General features: G+C 40.2%; 1 protein-coding gene across 1 annotated transcript in view; it reads left to right on the top strand.

Annotated features, from left to right (window-relative positions):
- Gad2 (glutamate decarboxylase 2) overlaps positions 1–20,395 on the top strand; it is a 78,252-nt gene that overhangs the window by 40,768 nt on the left and 17,089 nt on the right. Inside the window, exons 9-13 of the mRNA XM_047519753.1 lie at positions 6,199–6,253; positions 7,826–7,942; positions 9,211–9,275; positions 15,143–15,221; positions 19,766–19,915. Of these exons, the coding sequence (XP_047375709.1) occupies positions 6,199–6,253; positions 7,826–7,942; positions 9,211–9,275; positions 15,143–15,221; positions 19,766–19,915 (466 nt within the window). The remainder of the gene's footprint in view (positions 1–6,198; positions 6,254–7,825; positions 7,943–9,210; positions 9,276–15,142; positions 15,222–19,765; positions 19,916–20,395) is intronic.

Genomic DNA, 20,395 nt, shown 5'->3' with positions numbered 1-20,395 from the left:
CATATGTCTGTTAAGTGGTTGTTTTTCTTCTTCTGTAAAGTGTCTATTCAGTTCCTTAGCCCCTTTATTGATTGGGTTATTTGTGGTTTTTGGTGTTAAGTATTTTGAGTTCTTTATAAATTCTGGATATTAATGCTCTATCTGAGGTATGTGTAGCAAAGATTTTCTCCCATTCTGTAGGCTCTCTCTTCATGTTATTGATTGTTTCCTTTGCTGAGAAGAAGTTTATTAGTTTGAATCCATCCCATTTATTGATTCTTAATTTTACTTCTTAAGCTTTAGGAGTCTTGTTAAGGAATCAGGTTCTAAGCCGACATGATGAAGATTTGGGCCTACTCTTTCTTCTATTAGGTGCAGGGTCTCTGGTCTGGTGCCTAAACCTTTGACCCACTTTGAGTTGATACTTGTGCAGGGTGAGAGATTTAATTTCATTTTGTTACAAATGGATTTCCAGTTTTCCCAGTGCCATTTGTTGAAGAGGCTATCTTTTCTCCAATATATATTTTTGGCACCTTTGTCTATTTTTAATACTCTGTAATTGCCATTTTTATTTTCTCCTAACATCAAAAGTTATTTATAGTAGCCAAACATGGTTTCTTGTGTGGCAAATGGAAACTCTTGTCATAATCCTTTTCTTCTCTCCGTAGAAACTTTCGGGGAAGAGGGGTAGTGTTTGGGAAGTGGCGTGAGGTTGTCAGGGCTCCTTCTTGCCCACACAGACATCGTCCCTCACCATTTACTTCCCTGTCAGCTCTCCTACTAGCCCTCAGTGGAAGCAAAAAGGAAGTCTCATATAAAAAGGAAAATAGCTTCTTAGCACATCATGTCTGGAGTCCCTAGATGCACATTACTTGGATTCTTGTGTAGTGAGAATGGTGTGTATTAAGTAAATACTTTTGGAGAAAGCCAACAAAAAGAATACATTTTACTAGAATTATACACAATAACAAAATAAAAAAATCCTACTCCCATAATCTGATCATAATGTGGAGTGAATCCATTGTGCATATTGGAAAACAAATCTCAAAAGGAAAAATAACATTAATCATTACAGGTCATTTTTTTTTCCCCAAATAAAAGTATATATCGAAGGATGAAGAAATTCCATGCTTTGTAAGTATGGTAAAATTCTTGACAAAGAAATTGGTTTTTGTAATACTATTACTTCTTAAATGATCTATTTTGATTTGCTTGTTCTTTTCTCTTAGTCTGTACAATTTCTCTAGTTAACAGGCAGTCTGAGCAATTCAAAAATTCTCTTGGGTCTATGACTTCCCCTTGCCATCTACATATTGCAATCATGTTAGGGTCATAGTTTTGCTTAGTATCGACTAGTTAAAAAACAAAACAAGAAGCCAGGAGATTTTCCCTTATTCCTGTGGCATTTGGGTGCTGCACTGGAAAGAACATCAAAGGATGATAAAACAGAATGTTTCAGAGTGAAGTTACATGTTTTTCTTATTTACTAGCCAGTGTGGATAGCAGCAAGAGCCTGGGTCAGGAGCTACTCAATTCAGGGGACTTTCAGGAAACCGAATAGGAAATTCGCATACATCACTGCAGTTCTTGAGTTCAACTTGGAAATTTCTGTTAGGGCCAGGCTGTTATATGGTGCTAGGAATCTGAGTTTTGATATCAGACAGCTCTAGATTTGATATCCTGGCATCCACATAATTCTTGTTCTACTACTGCAGATAATAATGAGAATATCTGACCTGTATGGAGTGGTTACCACATGCAAGGCAGAGTGTTATACTTAGGACTTTGTAGTGTTTATACTTACTATCATTTAATCTTCATGCAAACTTCATGAAGAAAGTACTGTTATCATTTTATAAATGGGTAAAAGGAAGAAGTTAATTCTTCTAGTATATACTCAGTTGGCATTGAACCTGGGGTAGGTACTCAGTTATTCCAACTCCATATTCCAAACTTTAGCCACATTTGGCTGCCTCTCTGAACCTCTGTGTCTTTATCTACATGGTAGTACAATAAAAACTCTCTTGTTAGGGTTATGGTTAGGGTTAGGGAGGGGGGCAAGAATGGAGGAAGGAAGGACTGTATAGAGGGAAAAGAGGGGTGGGAGGGGTGGGGGGAAGGGAAAAAATAACAGAATGAATCAAACAACATTACCCTATGTAAATTTTTGATTACACAAATGGTATGCCTTGACTCCATGTAAAAACAGAGAAACATGTATCCCATTTGTTTACAATGTAAAAAAAAGAAAAAAGAAAAAAAAACTCTCTTGTAGGTTTGTCAGGAGGAGCAGGGGTCATGTAGTAAAGCATAGTGTGGTAACTGCTTCTAAGACTGGTTATTCATCAACCCTGTAGGTGTGCCCCTATTAATAGTGATCTAAACCTCAGTCAATTTCTAGTAGGAAGCATTCACCATCCTTTCTTCTTTGCACACATATGCTATGAACAGAGTCAAACCCTACTAACTTAGGAAAGTCTGATAGAATTTCAACACTTTGGGCAGGGTCAGCCAGTGGAAATGCCTGGGGTATACATGCTCCAGTGATGTGCCCCATAGATAAGATAGTCATTTCTTTCCTTTGGAGCCACGGGAACAGAGACATGAGTCTGAAGCCGCAGTCTGCAGTGTAATCTTTCTCTTCCCAAAAAGAGAAGATCTTTCTCTCAGGAAGTTCTACGTGGCATGCTGCTTGGGATTTTGCCAGGCAATATTTTTAAGTTTTCTAACCCAACAGCATCAAATGACTTTTTAAAAGATGCTGCTAACCAAGAATTCCAGTGCATATACAGCCCCCTGGCCACATACAAAGCAACAGCCCTCTCTTTGGTGGTAGCCCCTTCCTAAGCACAACTACTAACTGAGACCAGTGTTAGAAAGCACCAGGGGTTGCTTACCTGGGGGCTTAAAGGCTGGATGTGTAAATGTTAAAAATACACATTTATGCTATCATTTATGCCATGGAAATACTTTCAGACAGACCAGTAAGTGCGGCACTGGCCTTCAAGCCTCCCATTCACCCAGGGAAAGACCAGAACTGGACAGACAGCTTCTAATCCTTACAGAAGCCTGTTGGTTGACACCCAATGTTCTCTCGCCCCACAGCATACGGGCAGGCAGAGGTTGTGCAAAGCTGCATCTGGAGCTCCTTCTGCTTGCTGCCCATAATGGCTCCAAACCCTGGGTCATAGGAAAAGCACCTGACTAGTGTATTACACGATTATTTAAATATGTCCCGGGCTAAAATTTCCATTTCTAAATAGCTTTTCTCAATAATGTGGACCTGGTTTTACCTGCATCAGAATTCCTGAGTGTGCTTATTAGAAATCAGATGCCTAAGCATATTTGTCTATCAGTTTATTGTCTCCCTTTTTAGCATGTAAGAAGATCTGCAGAGTAGAAACTGCTCTCTCTACCTTTGTACACCAGATCCTAAAAATTGTTGGCTCATAGTGTTCGGTAAACAGATGAACTTCTCAAGCCTATACTGACCTGCTGATTTAAAATCCCAGGAATGGAGTCAAGGAATCTGTACCTTAGACAAGTACTTTGTTGATGTCTATGTATGCTAAGTTTCAGGGACCAGTGTTCCAAAGTAATTCATTAATTCTGAGATGAAAAGATGAAAGATTATTTCCAGAGGCCCTATATTCACTGTCTGATCAGATATTAAGGTATAATAAACATATTAATATCCTTCAGTTAAATTTTTCCCTTCTGGTCTATGCCTGAGACAAATGTCTATCTAACCCCAACCTTATGCCAGGTCTGGGTTCTTCAGGAACAAGATACAAATGAGATCGAAAGACAGAATGCCTAGGAAAGAGTAGGACTGCAACCATCTCTTTCCACTAAGCTAGATGAAAATATTCTATTGATTATTGGACAAGCCTCCCTCCCCCTGCCCAAAGCTCACTAACAGAAAATGAAACAGACTATATGTTCATTACTGTTTCCAGGCAGGCTTGGAGGACACCTCTCATTCACAAAAATCAGATATTATCTTATCTCAAAGGAATCTAACCTTTCCAGATGGATCTCCTATACATTTGGCCCCTTCGAGTTTATTATGGAAGTTTGGCATTTTATTTCTAGTCCAATCCACCCTTAACCATCAGCAACTTGTCTTGGTCAAGTTACTTGACTTTCACAGTCACTGCACCTCTTAACCTGTTTCCTATTTTGAGGTTAGACTCATATCAGGTCTTGAACCTCTTCTAATTCAAATGTGCACTACTAACCTCTGACTTCTCAGTGATACTTTACTGCCTTATAGTTAACAAAATGCCCTGATTGGATTTGATGAGAAAATAGTGATTGTCCAACTCGTCTTCTCAAAATTCTCCAAGCTTCTGACAAACTAGGTAAATTTCAAGATGTATAAAATGATTTCTGAGAGTGCCTCTCTCAAGTTCCATGTTTACTTACAAAATGACTAGGACAATACCAATGTGCTCAAAATTGTTTTTAAAAGATAAACATAATGCCCAAGTTTCCTGTGAAATGTGAACACTGTGTTGATAGCAGGACTGGAGCACCACCTGGTCTTTGGAAGATTGAATGTCCCTGCTTGACCCAGGTTGCCCCCTGCAGCTGTGGAGAATAGTAAAAATATGGGGAGTGAGACACCCACCCTCTTCTCCCCAGTCCCATGGGAATTCCCCAAAGGTGGGCTGCTCCGAATCCAAGCCCAGACCCTTTGCACCAAATGTACCGGCAATGCCCTTTGTTTCGTTCCAGCCCAACAAACTAATCATTATTGATTTGTCCATTACCCTTGCCCAGGTAATTACATGTGAATGGCTTTGCTTTGAAAAATAATTTCACCTAAATCAGTGGTTCTCAGGGCTTTGAGGTTTATTGTCTGCTTTTTTATTCTAATTTTTTTGTCACACCTCCTTTATTAGCCTGAAATAAAAATGGAAGAATACTCACTATATAATGCCCAAATTATTTTTAAAAATGAAGAAAAGTACCTGGGCAGGGTGGTGCACACCTGTAATCCCAGCAGCTCTGGAGGCTGAGGCAGGAGAAATGCTAAGTTCAAAGCCAGCCTCAGCAACTTAGTAAGGCCCTAAGCAGCTTAGTGACCCCTGTCTCAACAGTTAAGCACCCCTGGGTTCAATAACCGATCCAAAAAAAGAAAAGTTGGAGAAGGAATTTGTAATAAAACAACATATTTCAATATGTAAAAGCTTAGGCAAGACAACATAAGATATAATGACGTTGCCCAGTGCAACTTATTTTTTCCAAATTCTTTATGATCCTGATGTGAAAAGTTGAGCAACCTTAGTGAATATTTCACTGCCTACAGTACCTTGTAGCTACTCTGGGTTTTGTTCTTTAACTTTTTCCCTTAAAGTCTTGAAATAGGAATGTCACACTGCAAACAAACAATCTGGACAATTCGAGCTAACATTTATTGAATACTTATCATATGCCAAGTCCTTTTAAATAATTTTGAATTTGTTAACTGATTTAATCCTCATAATTCACTAAGTACTATTATTTTCCAGGAATATTTGGCACAGAAAATTTAGCAATTTTAGTAAGATCACACACCCAGCCATTTCTAGCTTTCTAGAAATCATCTCCAAGTATCATAAAAATCAGCAAAGCACTATCTGTGGTTTTATCTTAGAAAAGAAATATTTGGGGAATGAAATGGCATTCCTTATTCCAATGCCATTTTATTTAACTGTTTGAAATTTAAGTTGAGGAGTCCTTGGCCTGCTTTTTGCTTTTAGCACTTGAAATATACTTAGGGAGCTCTTTGGACTTAATATTTTCATTTGAATGTTTCAAAATAAATTCTTCTTGGCATTTTATCTTTGTGTGAAATTGCAGATCCATTCACCATTTTTACCCATTTTAGAATAAAAATGTTCTTTCATTGCCAAATGTCTTGCTCTGAATCAGACTTGACTTACATGAATTAAAAGGATGACCTAAAAAGCAGAGTAAAGGGACACCATACCCTGGCCATCCTACCAAGAACAACACAACATGGTCAAGAGTCTCCCATATGTGCCAAGAAATTGTAATCTGGTATCACACAGGGAAGTAAATGTGTTTCCTTCTCAGAAACAGTCCATGAGTTGTCTTAACTGAGCATTGTAATCAACAATACAAGGCAGAACTTTACCCTGATGTATATCATGAAGACAAGAAAGTAAATCATTCCAAGCAAACCTATAATATATATTTTTTTTCTTTCAGAGGAAAAATGATCCCATCTGATCTTGAAAGAAGAATTCTTGAAGCAAAACAGAAAGTAAGTTTTTGCAGAGATCTTTATCTAGCCTATAACAAACTGTGGATCCATATTTCTATTTCTAACCAGAGGAGAGCTCATTTATCTTTTACTTTTAAAACAGGATCCAAATTCTAATCTCCTAGCTTCTATGAGAATATGGAATTCTGCATCCAGTCCATTTCTCTGCGTTATGCATAGACTCTGCCTTAGAGAAACTTAAATTCCTGAATAAAATATTTGCACAGAAATATTGTAAGAGTTCCCAAAACTTTTGTCTCCCTCTAAGGGAGGCATTAAGATGAGGGTTGGCATTAAGCAGACCCACATTTGGAAGATCATCTTCGCAGGTAGGAAGCAGCAGAATGTTCATACAGTGTGTAAATTGCTGTCATATGGATATTTTAAACGGGCCCAGTTTCCCTGCCCCAAACACATATTTATATGATTGGCTCTCCATGCATCTCATTTTACCAGCAGTCATTTAGAATTCTTTTTACAAGTAACAAATTCTGAAGAATCACCACGAAGCTCTGGAAAGTCATCCCATCCCTGGATAGTTTGCAAGTCAGAGAGTTTACCTTTAGACTCCTCTGTTTAACTTTTAGTCAATACAATCTATGGTTCCTGATTTAGCACAGTATAAATGCATTTTATTATTAAGAAAACAGAAATGAGCATTTTCGTATGCCTTTCCCCCCTACAACCTGATTTTTGCTCCAGAACAACTTCTAGTCCCACAAAAGACAAAATTAAACCTTTGCTGCCACCTAAAGACGAATTCTGTAACATCATGTTCTGTAAATCTACAGGACACGGTCATTATAGAGTGAGTGACTAGACTGATCCTATTTGTGGCATTCTTCCGTTGCTTCAGCCACAGTCTATTATTTCCATCCATTTTCATTTAGCCATGGCCAGCCAGACTGAGGACTACTGGGATGGATGTAAGCCCTGGCTTATTGTTTAGCCCCATGTGAACCATCCCTTCGGAAAGACTCCTAATACATTATCTGAGCATTTTTCAAATAGCATTTTCCAAACAAGCTAGCCAGGGTTACTTCTCTTCCTTTCGCCTGCTCATGCTAGGATGTGAATTAAGTTCAAAGACCCCATGGTGTAAAAGGAAGACTGGAAAACTAGTAAAGAGAGTAAAGGGGGCCAGAAAGCCTACCTGAAGGAAGACATTACTGACAGCCTCTGGTTCCATTTAATTTCTGTGGAGAACTGAATGTCTGTTCTCAAAAGACAGCTGTCCCTTGGGGTTGGGGAGAAAGCTCAGTTGGTAGAGTGCTTGCCTTGCAAGCACAAGGCCCTGGGTTCAAATCCCTAGCACCGCAAAAAAAAAAAAAAAAAAGAAAGAAAGAAAGAAAGAAAATACAACTGTCCAGACCAGCAGAATAACCTGGAGAGTTCAGATTCTGTGCAGTGGACTTTGATTTGAACCAAGCTTCAGGGAGGTGATAACCCTTCTGATGGTTTTAAAAGTGCAAATGAGTATGAGAGGGGAAGGGGTTCCATTGTTTTTAATCAGCATTTAGAAGAAACCTTGAACTCCTACTTACATTATTTGGGACTTTCTCATTTGCGTAGGGATATGTTCCTTTCCTTGTGAGTGCCACAGCTGGAACCACTGTGTATGGAGCATTTGACCCCCTCTTGGCAGTTGCTGACATTTGCAAAAAGTATAAGATCTGGATGCATGTGGATGTAAGTATCCCCAGGGACTGGCCATAAAATGTCCTTGCACGTTTTTCATCTGGGGCTCATGGAATAGAATTTGTTTGTTTTGTTTTGTTTTTAGCTTAAGCAACTTATTTTCAGAATAGTGGTATTTAAGCTTTTCACCAATTTTGCAGGCAACTTGACACAAAACTGACATGTTATACTGAATTTGCTGGAAGCAGCCTGAGGCTGATTCTGCCTTAAGGTTCCCATGAAGATATTCTTATTTCTATGGTCAGCACTCTAACTGATCATGGTTCTCAATTCTTTGAGCCATTGGAGGAACATAGCCTGCATGATAGCACACATGAAGATCTTCCTTCCTTAAAAGAATAAAAGGATAAAAACCAATTCCATTTATAAAGGAAATTCAAAGAATAAATGACTTGAGTTCAAGTCAAATATTCACACATTTGGAGAGAAAGGCAAGTTTGACAACTTACTAGGGAATGTGGACTATCAAATTTCCAATTTCTCAGCTTGGGCAACTAAGAAGCTAAATTACAATGTGGATGTTTTGATTCCAGGTTTAGTCACACTAAAAAATAATGGAAGTATAACACCTTTTTCAAATGAGAAAAAAAAAGTCAATTTTTAGAAGTATGAATTGAAGGGATTTAAGTTTAGATCCTTATTACTCAAAGTCTGGTTTGAAGATCAAATTGTTTGATCTGCAAATTGTTTGTTAATGATTCATGATGAGGTAAGGAGTTTGTGCCAAACCTTCATAATTGCAAACCATCACAAACTAATCACAATGTTTGGTTCTGTTGTTTTGTTTTGTTTTCATTGTAAGACTTTCTCAATTAAGGAAGCCATAAGTTAATATATATTCTGGTGCAAGATCCTTATGCTGCTACGGGCAAGCACTTGGAGTAGGGCTGGCTGGAATCATTTTGGCTTGTAACTTGGAAGCCATCTAATAGTTCTCCAGTCCGCCTTCTCTACTTTAACTGTAGTGACCTGTGACCTTAGGGTTTCTCACTGATAGTAATGGGGTTGGGGGTAGGATCTCATGCAAATTGAGGAACTGTGCCCCTTCTTATACCCACATAAATGTAGGAAAGCGTCTGAGACCTTAGAACGTTTCTCTGACTCAACTTTAAAGGTCTAGTACCAGAAGAAGTGCCCCCACCCTGAGTTAAGTTGCCTGGGTCAAGCAGATCATTTTCATACTGTGAGACTCTTCACCAAACTAGAGAAATCTAGGTCATTAAAAACTGCTACCTTTTCCTGTGTGTGATCTTTTTCAGGCAGCTTGGGGTGGGGGATTACTGATGTCCCGGAAACACAAGTGGAAGCTGAGCGGCGTGGAGAGGTACAGGCATTTTCTCTTGTTAACAATGTAAAGCATCAAAAGCTAAATGAAAAGCAAATGCACTGCGTTTGCAGGAACTCTTGGGACAGAGCTGAGCCCACTCTGCCCCATTCTCGCCTTGTGTGAATTACACTCAGGAATACTACGCATAAGCTACAAAAAATAAATAAAATAAAATCCCACATCAAGTGACCTCAGTAGAACATTTCTCAGACATAGAAATTCTTATCTGGGCGCCATTCCTGAGCTCTCTGAACCATAGTATCATTTAAAATCTTTAGGCAGTCCATATTTTTTCAAGGAAGAAGTTCTATAGCTTTCATATTCCTTAAACAGATAAACTCCACTGCTTTCAAGAAGCATATAAATACATTTTTCAAAGCAAATAAGCACCTTGGAACTTATCAATGTTGGAAGTTCAGATTCGGAATTAAATATTGTCAGTTAACTTAAAGTGAGGCATGCTTTGGATAACCTCATGCCATGGCTTCATTCCCATAATAACCCTTTTCTCACATAGCTCCGATTGATACTGGAAAGTAGTTTTTATTTAGAGCCTAAGCAGTAGACCATTGAGAAAAGCTATAAAACACAAAGGAAGTAATATTTGATTAGCATAAAGCATATTCAGGTCCGAGGGGGGGAATACAGAATGTAAAATACAGCCTTAGTCTTTGACTCTGGACCATGTGCAAAAGGAAGATGGTTTTCCCATCACGACAGGGCTAGTCAACCAGGTCAACTACCATTGTGAGCTCTGACAGCCCAGGCCACTGAGAAGGGCTTGAATTCATTAGAGGCTGCCAAATGCCCACCATGCCCTGCCAAGTAGCCAGATGCTACCCAGGAAAAGCTTCACACTGGCTCTGCCCCCAGACATCTTGGCACAATTTCTGTTCCAGGACAAGGAGAGGAGCTGATGAAGTTTTAGAGCATCTGTCAGCACTGACTGGTATTACTGGGCAGCCAGGCAGAAGGGATTGTGCAGAGCGTGCTGGGTGGCAGGCGAGTCAATCATAAGCAGAGAACGCACAAGAGTGGAGAGAGGGGTGGGTTCCCTGCTGAATTAGTAGAAAGAAGGCTAGGAAGGGTTGGGACAGACCAACCAAATCCCGTGTGACAGGGTGACTATTCCTGAGTCTGCTGACAAGGTGAAGTCTGGCCTTGGCACTACTGAGTGAAGCACTAGAGCTGTCCGCGCCTGGATGGCAGGACACATTTAGATGAGGAGGAATAAGGGCAGGATCATCACCCTCCCCAGAGTCCGCCAGTTCTAGGGCTTTGCTCTTCGTCCTTTGGGCCTCTCCCAAGCCTAATCCCTTTCAACAAAGAAGATACAAATGAGACTAGAAGCTTAAGGAAGATATAATGAACTAAACAAGGAGAGGCAATGAAGAGAGAAAAATCAGTTTGTAAGGTGGCTGCCCAGGTGATCAGAAGAGTAATTAAATTCAGGGTTATGGGTATGACTCAGTGGTAGATCATTTGCTTAGCATGCTTGAGGCCCTGGGTTCAGTCCCTAGCAACACACACACACACACACACACACAATATGACCTGCACAGCCGTTAATTCAGAAACCAGTAAGGGGCCATGGATGGAGAAAAGACAAACAGACACATATAGAGAGGAAAGGTTGGGGCCTGGTGAATCATTACACCCTGATAGAGATATAATGACCCAGAGCTCACTCAGCACATTTATCACATAGGTTAAAAAATCAAAAGGAATTTTTGGTGCAAAAGTGTCTTCAAAGCATGCAGGACAAAGGATAAATTTCTGGGCAGCCTGATTATAATTATCAACTTTGTGCTCATAATTCTTTACCCCCAGCAGCTGGTGTTTGGACTCAGATTGATAGTCCTATGGCAAGCATGGAACCTCCTTTGAACAGGTGTCACCATAGCAACAGGGCAGTATCAACTCCTGCTTTTGCACCAATAATTCCCAGCTCAGGCACACTCCTGTCGCCAGACAATTGGAGATGGTGATTCAAATCACCCCTCTAGATGTGCACGCACACACACACACACACACATACACACACACACGAACTGAAGCCAAGTACTTTCAGTAGAGGCAGACTGTGCACAATACTTTCTTTTCTGTGAGTTTCTTTCTGACTGGAACAAAATGTGAGCACCTGTTATTTTACTTTAATGCCACCCATGGCAACAAATCTGGAAACCACAGAGCCTCCTCCACGTGAAAGCTCTCTGAATTACCTATCCTGAGACTCAGAAAAATAAACACCCACACACTTTTGTACTGAAGACTATTATTTGAGAGCAAAGCTCAGAACGTTCATCATGGAACACAGAGTCCCCTATGTGCTTATTGCCACAATTCCTGAAACTTATTATAATTAAATATACCAGTGGAATAACCAGATATGGAGGCCTAAAGTAAGGGAACTGCCAGGGTTCTGCTTTAAGCAGAACTCCCTTAGCTACATTTACCTGAGAATGTACGTCCTGCTGACTTTTTAGAATAAGGCACACTCTTCTTTGATGAATTAAGGCTGTAGGGCCACTGTAATCTACTGGGGCCTCATGTGCAGGAGCTGAAATACAGGAAGTGCCTCACGTGAGGAAATTACTGTTTTCCAAGGATCATATACCAAGCTAAAGGACTCATTCTAAAGGTGGAGGAAATTTTATGGTTAATTTTTGCCCCCAAATCCAGCTTTTCCTCAGTAGTCACAGGGATCACCAAATGCCCTCCCTCGAGATGGTAAAGCACTGGAATCTGCCTGGTATCCCCTATGAGAACCAACCAGATTCTCAGAAGGTGCCTCTCATCCTTCCTAGTTCTGCTGAAATTTCTAGAGCTGGTGTTGCTAAGGGGCACGCCAGGAGCCCTGACTCCCCAGAGCATGTTGCTGTATCACTAACCAACTTCTTTAGTCCCTCTTCTCCGGGCAGCCCCTTGCCTATAAAAGTCCTTTGCCATTCTCAAGTTCACTCTCAAGGCTTTAAGACCCAGCTGAAGGATCCAGGGCTGCAGCTGCTGCAGGACCAGCTGCTCTCATTCCAGCTGAGATCCAGGGGCTAGACATTTATTCAACAGTTGCTGACCCTCTATCATATACGCTAGGCACCAACAGACTCAAAGATGCATGTGATGTGAAGTCTATCTTGAAGGAGTTTAGAACCTGCTGGGAAAGACTGACAATTCACAATGGATTAAAATTCAAGGCAGTGGCCATAAAGTCTCAAGAGATGGGCAGAGGAGCTGATTAGAGAGCATGGGGGAAGAAAAACGTTCCTAGGCAGCATTTTTACAGGGAGTGTCCATCAAGCCTCAGCACTGGAGCTTAGCAGCACGTAATGAGGGACAGAAATGAAAAAAATGGTTTTCCAGGCTGAAGAGAAGAGACACTAAGTTTGAATGTGCATCGGAGTCCTTGGAGAAATTTAAGATGAGTTTGGTTGGAGGAAGAGGTGGATTCGGATTCATGGTGGTGGGTAGGAGATGGATGGAAAGTGCAGAAGTCCTGCCCAGTGAGTCTCAGCTGAAAGCCTGCCCCAGAGCTGGCACCAGGGGGTGCTGGTCATGTCAATAGACCCCTCAGCTGGAAATCAAGGCTGCATGAGCCACAGTTAAAAGTGGAGCAATGTATTCCTTGGGTGGGGACAAAAAAGATGGAGACCCTCAGCCATAGGAGCCATAGCTAGGTTGAGCAGAGGTGCCTCCCTTGCGTTTGGAAAGACACATTAGGGAGCAGATGGAAGCTGGGACTGAAACTATGAGACTGCACCTGCCCAGCCAGGTGCACAGCAGCTGAGACTGTGCTGAGTGGCTGGCCCAGGAAATGGGGAAATGAAACGGCCAGGGGTGACACCAGGAGAGGAAGAGAGGATGAAACCAAACCCAGTGCAGAAGTTTGGGGGCTGAAAGCCCAGGAGGAAAGTGGCGTCCCGACCCAGGATCTAGAGAAGAGAGAATAGATCTGGAAGGATGAGTGGTGGGAAGCTCAGGGGTTCATCTGGGGGCTGCTGATTTGAGGTGTAAATAGAGGTGCAAGGATCTGTCTCGAAACAGCCCTGGAGGATTCAGTTCTTATGGAACTTATGGAAAACTACAGAAGCCACATAGCTGAATCCCACGGCAGAGCATTTTGAAATGAACCTGAGGCTGTTTTACGTAAATTGCCAACATTTCTCAAATAAACTAAGGCCATGTCATAGACTATGTCATAGACTCATCCTGTGCAGCTCTTTGTCGTCTTTATGAGACATCTTTATGCTTCTGAGAGAAAGGCAAGGCAGAGAATCGAGAGCCAGGTAGCGTGGGTCTTGGAAGCTCCTGTCCCAAAAAAGACAAATAGACAGTGCATGGAAATAAGTACTCACTCTCACAGGAATGGAGGACTGCTGTTTTACTCTCCTAGCAGGCATCTTTATTGACAAAGCTGAGTTCATCAGGATTAGACAGACATCTATAAGTTATCACAGAACGTATAAAATAACAGCATGCATGTGCCCATTGTCACAAAGCTTATAAATGACAGGGATGAAATCAAGAGCAAGACCCAACCATATTTAATGCTCACAGCTCCAAGTCGCTTACCCATACTACCTACTACTATTCTTCTGTTACAGAGAAGCCCATCTAGGCACAGAAAGGTTGAGTAACTTGTTCAAGATCACATAGCCAGGAAAGGATGGACCCCTCCTTCCTTGAAGGAGGTTGAATAGGACTGCAGAGATAATACTTAAAAAATCTGGGGCCTTGAAGAACAAGTAAGAGTTAACCAAGCAAAGCCAAGGAAGAAGACATTCTAGGATGAGGAAACAGCATCAAAGGACCTGGGAGAACAAGAGTAGTATTTTCAGGGAATAAGAAATAATCTAGCATGGTGAAAACAGATAAAGTGAAGGGACATAAAACTGAACCTACTACTGGAGTTCACCCTGGGGGCATCATGAACCATGCCTTACAGTTTGGAATTTAGGCTGAAGGTAATAGGGAGCCACCAATAATTAAGAAGAGAGGGCAGGGACTTGAGATGTAGCTTGGTGGTACAGCATCTGCCTCGCATGCTCAAGGCCCTGGGTTCAATCCCCAGCACTGCCATAATAATAACAGTAATAATAATAAAGAAAAGAGGGTAATAAACTGCTAGAAGATAATTCTGATGCCAGGTGGAGGAAAGATGCAGCTAAGACACAATTTCTATACCCACATTAAGATAATAAAAATTCTTACTAAAGAAATCTGAATCAGGACTACAGTTCAGACTTTTCAAATAGCATAAATCCCCGAGCTGGGCACCATGGTGGTGGGAGAAGCACTGTGCCTCTCAGTGCGGCAGAAAAGATCGGAAGTCTCTGCTGCAACAGTCCCAGCACAGCTCACCCCAGGACTGGAAGGACAGCTCTGGACTAGAGAAGACAGGGATGCAAGGGACGAGGCAGAAGCTCCTACAAAGGACACAGTAGAGAAGTCTGGTCGCCAATCCAGTAGGAAGGAGAAACTGTGTCCAGGAAAGAGGGAAAGTACTCAGTGGAAGGAGTGTCCCGTCTGAGCTCCAGGTCACCGCCGTAATGTCAGAACAGGAGCATTGGAGGCACACAAGGTACTCCTCTCACCTGGCCCAGGTTCTGATCGCCAGTGACCAAAGGCAGGACCCTAAGCTCTATGCCCTGGTCTCTGTGAGGCTGAGACCACCATGAACACAGGTTTGCCCTGGAGCTTGGGAGAGGAGACCCCACACGGAGACGCGGGCCCTCACCTGCCACCTCCTTGGGCCCAACAGTTGTACAGTTAAAGAGTGCATCTTTGTTTTGTAACTGTGGTGTCACCCTGGAGTGAGAGAGATGGTACTCGCAGCAACCTGCGCTTACCCGATGTGTTTATCTTAGGGCCAACTCTGTGACGTGGAATCCACACAAGATGATGGGCGTCCCTTTGCAGTGCTCCGCCTTCCTGGTTAGAGAAGAGGTACGTGTTCCCCGATTCTGTGTCCCAGCCTTTGGGTGGGGTTTGATGGTCTTTGCCGAGGGGACTTTTCTCTGGAAACATCAGGATCCTTAAGTCTTCCCTGCCGGTTGCTCACCCTCCCCAGGAAGCACTCTTCCAAACTGCTGTCGGGAGGGTGAGCAGCAGGTGTCAGGAGGTCAAGAAAGGCTCTGGACACCTGAACTTTCAGAGTAGAAACTTCCGCCTGATCTCCATGCTTTCAGTCCAAGACTCCCTTCCTCAACTACACGTGGTGTCCTCTGACCCAGAGACCCTCCATGGGACTCTCTCAAAAAATCAAATTTCCAGTATAATTCTGCAATCTGAGAAGAGCAATGTTTTACCATAAGAAAAATTATAGTAATATAATATATAATATATATTTTTACCATGAGGAAAACTATGCATGATATAGGATTAAAGTTAGTGTGAGGATTCAGATACATAGACAAGTGTGTATATGTGTTTATGTATTACATATTTCATAATTCTATTTTATTCTGTTTAATATTTAATGCCACGTTCAGAATGTAAGGCATCTGTATTAATCAGCAAAGAAGAGAATAAGCTATGGTCATTTTTATTCAAGATTCTTCTGTGAACAAGGTCTAGGTCACTGTGTAGATACTCCCTCCTGCACTGTGCCTCTGTGTCTCCCTCCTATGAGAGAGGGAGGAGGGAGGAGCCACATCTCACTCCTATGTTTATTTTGTTCAAAATCAAATAAGGAATTTCAGTTTATCCCTATTAAATATTATAGAATCAATAAGCCAACTTCACATTAAAGCAACTTCTAATTGATTACAAGAATGGTATGAATCTACATCGTGCACAACCATAGAAACGAAAAGTTGTACCCCATTTGTGTACAATGAATCAAAATGCAGTCTGTAAAAATAAAAAATAATAAATAAATAAATCTGTTGGTCACGGCAAAAAATAAAATAAAATAAAATGCTTTTGACCTGGGGCAGGGAGTTGGGGGGAGAAGAAACTTCTAAGTATTTATCTTTACGTGATTTAAATATTTTAATTTTTCTATTATAAACTCAATATATGATTATTTTAGAAAATTTGAGCAGGACAGAAAATATAAAATTGTGGTTGCTCCAAATTCTGTCATTTGGAGATAAAAATTATTACTGTTTTAAAATATTTTCTCCTATAATTTTCTAGGAATATATATATATATCATATATCATATGTTTACGTATTTATTTGTAAATAAATGCAAATTTTAAATAACTGCTATCATTTATGTCATATATACATGGTTTTCTTTTTTATACTTAATATATTATAAACATGATATTCCATAATGTGATTTTTTTCATGACCTCATAATATCCTATTTCATAAGACATAATAGTTTGATAAAATCCTTAAACATGTATCTTTGATCACATTCCTGATTCTTTTCTTTTCTTTCTTTTATTTTTGGTGTTGTTGTTTTTTGGTTTTTTGTGGTTTTTTTTCTTTTTTTTTTTTTTTGATACTAAGGACTGAACTACTCAGGGGCACTTAACCATTGAGGCACAGGATCTCACTGAGTTTCTCTGGGTCTTGCTAAGTTGCTGAGACTGGCTTTAAACTCACAATTCTCCTGCTTCAACCTCCCAAGCCACTGGAATTACAGAAATGTGCCACCTTACCCAGCTCATTCCTGATTGTTTTCTTACAGTAGATTCCTTGGAGTGGAATTGCTTGGTCAAAGTGTATTGTTTCTGTATTTCTTAATACCTCCTCTTGGCAACTGTAAATTTCAGCAACATGCCTTCTATGTCTACATCAAATAAATTAAAAATTTAACACAGAATTGAAGACAGACTGCCCTCCAAAAACGAGATGAATGCATTGAAAAAAAAAATTTCAAACCAGTTTTTCATCAAATAAACATCCAGTTTGATATATTCTCATCTGTTCTAGCTCATACAAACTTCAGTTACCTGAAGGGAAAAATAAATTTTTGTTACTTAGATTTCAGCTAGATGTTTAACAATGGCTCCCAGTGTGTCACTACAGACCCAAAGTGCAATGTGAGCCAACTAAAAATAGGCAGATTTGGAAGTGATTAGATGACTGCATCAGAAGGACCTGCTGGTTGGTAATCTGATGTTTGCTCTCATGGCTTGGCATCTAACCCTCTTCCATTCAAAATTTTCATCAATGTTTGAGTAAAACACAGGAGCTTATTTTAGTTTCAGATGAGAAGAAATTGGAAGACAGGAGATGTGGGTAGTGACAGAATCAGAGCACAAGATGATGTTTACAGACTGGTCCTGCCAGCCACATCCAAGAAAGGGAAGTTGCTCATGTAAAGGACTGAGAAGGGGAGAGGAGCTGTCACCATTTGAAGGACTCGAGAAACTTCATTTTGTTTTGTTTTCCTAAGGATTTGGAAAGGGGGTTGAGTTAGCAACCTTGGATGACACAGATTTGGCACAGTGGATTTTAACTTTGACTTGAGGTTGACAAGAGGAACATTTTTTTAAAAAACTAAACTTTTCAATTGTAGGAAGAAATTAGTCATCAGGAGAGATGAATAAATGTGGATTGGACAATCTCTGTGAGTAACAGAATAGACAGAATTCCTTACCTGGGGAGAAATAGATTAAATGGGCTCTAAACTTCCTTCCAAATCCAGGAGTTTATCATGCTCTCAAAAACAGCTTTTATTTTTTGGAGTGGGGGTGTCCAAGAAATAATGGCATCCCATAAGATGGCAATAATTTTTCTGGGGTTATAGAGATCTCTGCTTTAAAAGGGTGGCGGTATTTTGAATTAGAGTTTAAAACAAGTTTTAGTATTTCTAGAATTATTGAAGACTTCAATATGCTGATAGGTATTACAGTATCTTAACAAGAAGGGATTTATGATGCAGAGTTTTCTAAATTTATTTGAATATGAGAATTCCATTTTGTACAGCAAATGTTAAAAGAGTTTGAAGCCTGATGGCTCATAGTTTTTTCATGGCCCAGAACCAGGTAGTTATCTCACCAGAGCCTTATGCATGGAAATCGCCACCACTTTTCCTTGTCCTTTGGTATAGCAGTGAGACTGGTGTGGCCCAACGTTTAGAGTCACATGCTTTGAGTCATTTTTCTTATCTTGGGAGGAGCTGGTCTGATCCATTCACCATTCCACTCTCTGAGATGGTCTCCCTTAGTATCAATGGCATCTACCTGTGAGTTTGCATGGCCAGGGAAAGAACCATACAAAGCTTCTGTGACCAAGAAACAGGATAGAAGCATGTGTTGTAATTTTCATGTCTTATTTGTCTTCAGTGAATTTTCTTTTTTGAATTCAATGTCTTTCTACTGATCCAATACAAATACATTCTATTTCATTTTCTTATTCACACAAGTAACTTTATGGATTCCAATGAATGGGAAGCCTGAACCACAGGGTAAAGTCCAATTCTATTTTTCACCACTGGAACACCCTGTCTTTCAAAACCTGTTTAAACTTTTGGTTGCATTTCACAGTACTTGAGTTAGGATATTTTTTAAAAAAGAGTTCCCACTTCTAACTTCAACTCAGTGATCACATTGTAGTCTTTTCTTCTCTTGTCATGAGTCACACGAGAAGCAAAATCCAAATGCCAAAGCTTTTATAAAATCACAATTACATAGTAGAAAACAAGAGTCAAAGGCTTCCAGTAGTTCGTGACAAATTGAAACATGGTGGGGTTTCTAGGGAGGAGACTGGCAATGCTATTTTAGTGAGAAAGCATGATTCATGCACTGTTCTTGGGAATAGTTTGATCACTTCGACATTCATTTCTGTGGCAGGGCTATGGTACCCAGGCAAACCCAAGGTCATTAACAATGACACTTTCCTTTGCAACTTCCGTAAGCAATGGAGTGGTTAAAGCATACTGAAACCTGACCACTGAGATGGAACATGACATGGGAAAGATTGGTTATTTAAATTCATCTCAGAATTGCAATGTCTTTGCTTTTTGAGATTTTTAACATATAAAATGATAGCAATAACTTTGAAAACTTGTGGTTTTCAAAGACAACTGGAGCTACATGATAAAGTCCTTGAACTAGATATGGATGGAAATGCTAGAATAACCACACTAAGCGTATTTTACTGAAACAGAGTTTCCAAATATTCTCATTAGAACATTATTCAGAACATCAGAATGTTTTCCCAAAGAATGAGCATTACACTGACTGTGATTTATTTACTTATTGACTTTTATAAAAAAAGAAAAGAAGCTTTCTCTTAAAAGGAAGAGTAGAAATATTAGTATATCCTTGCTAATTCTGGTAATATTCAACCCTGAGCTATTATTTATCCCAGAATTAACCAATTACAATAGCCTGGACAGAAATAACCTGGACAGATATTGGCCCCACCTTTTCTTATCTCTTTCTTTTTTCATTCTTACTGTTTTCTTTTCCCAAGACAGACCAGATCCCTTTTATTTATTTATTTATTTCTTAATAATTCCTACCATGATGTAAAGCTAATGGACAGTCAGCAGAGTTTCCTAAACCTCCTCTTTTTTCTTTCAGGGATTGATGCAGAGTTGCAACCAGATGCATGCCTCCTACCTCTTCCAGCAAGACAAACACTACGACCTGTCCTACGACACAGGAGACAAGGCCTTGCAGTGTGGACGCCATGTTGATGTTTTTAAGTTGTGGCTAATGTGGAGGGCAAAGGTGAGTGTGTACCACCAGCTGAATGTCAATCAAGATAAAAAAGAGAGAGAGACTTTATCTGTGTTATGGAGCTGATTATTAAACTGAAAATCACCCCCTCAAGACTAAGTTTCTTTAATCCTGTATCTACAATACCTGCATTCTACCTGGGCAAGAGCATAATCAAACCCATTGTTTGTTTCCTTTTAAGCCCAATTATTTCTAATGCCCACACTCATCTTGAAAACAAATCAATTTTTGTATACATGGCAGAGCATCTTGATTTTTGAGAGATGTTTCTTACTGTTGCCACCATCATCCTTCTTGGGTTTATTGTGTTCCCTACTCTTGGTTTTTAGCCAGTGGTGGATCATCTGGGTAGTTTAATGCAATCTGAAAGTCTATGTTTGGAAAATAAAAAAGCCTTGTTCTACCGTGATAACTTGGTTTTGACATTTTGAAGGATAACCTCTAATGATAGAGCTCTTTTAAAGCTCCGGA

Source organism: Sciurus carolinensis, chromosome 12 (assembly GCF_902686445.1).
Source record: "Sciurus carolinensis chromosome 12, mSciCar1.2, whole genome shotgun sequence".
Classification (NCBI taxonomy): Eukaryota; Metazoa; Chordata; class Mammalia; order Rodentia; family Sciuridae; genus Sciurus; species Sciurus carolinensis.
This window is presented reverse-complemented; position numbering and strand designations above follow the sequence as displayed.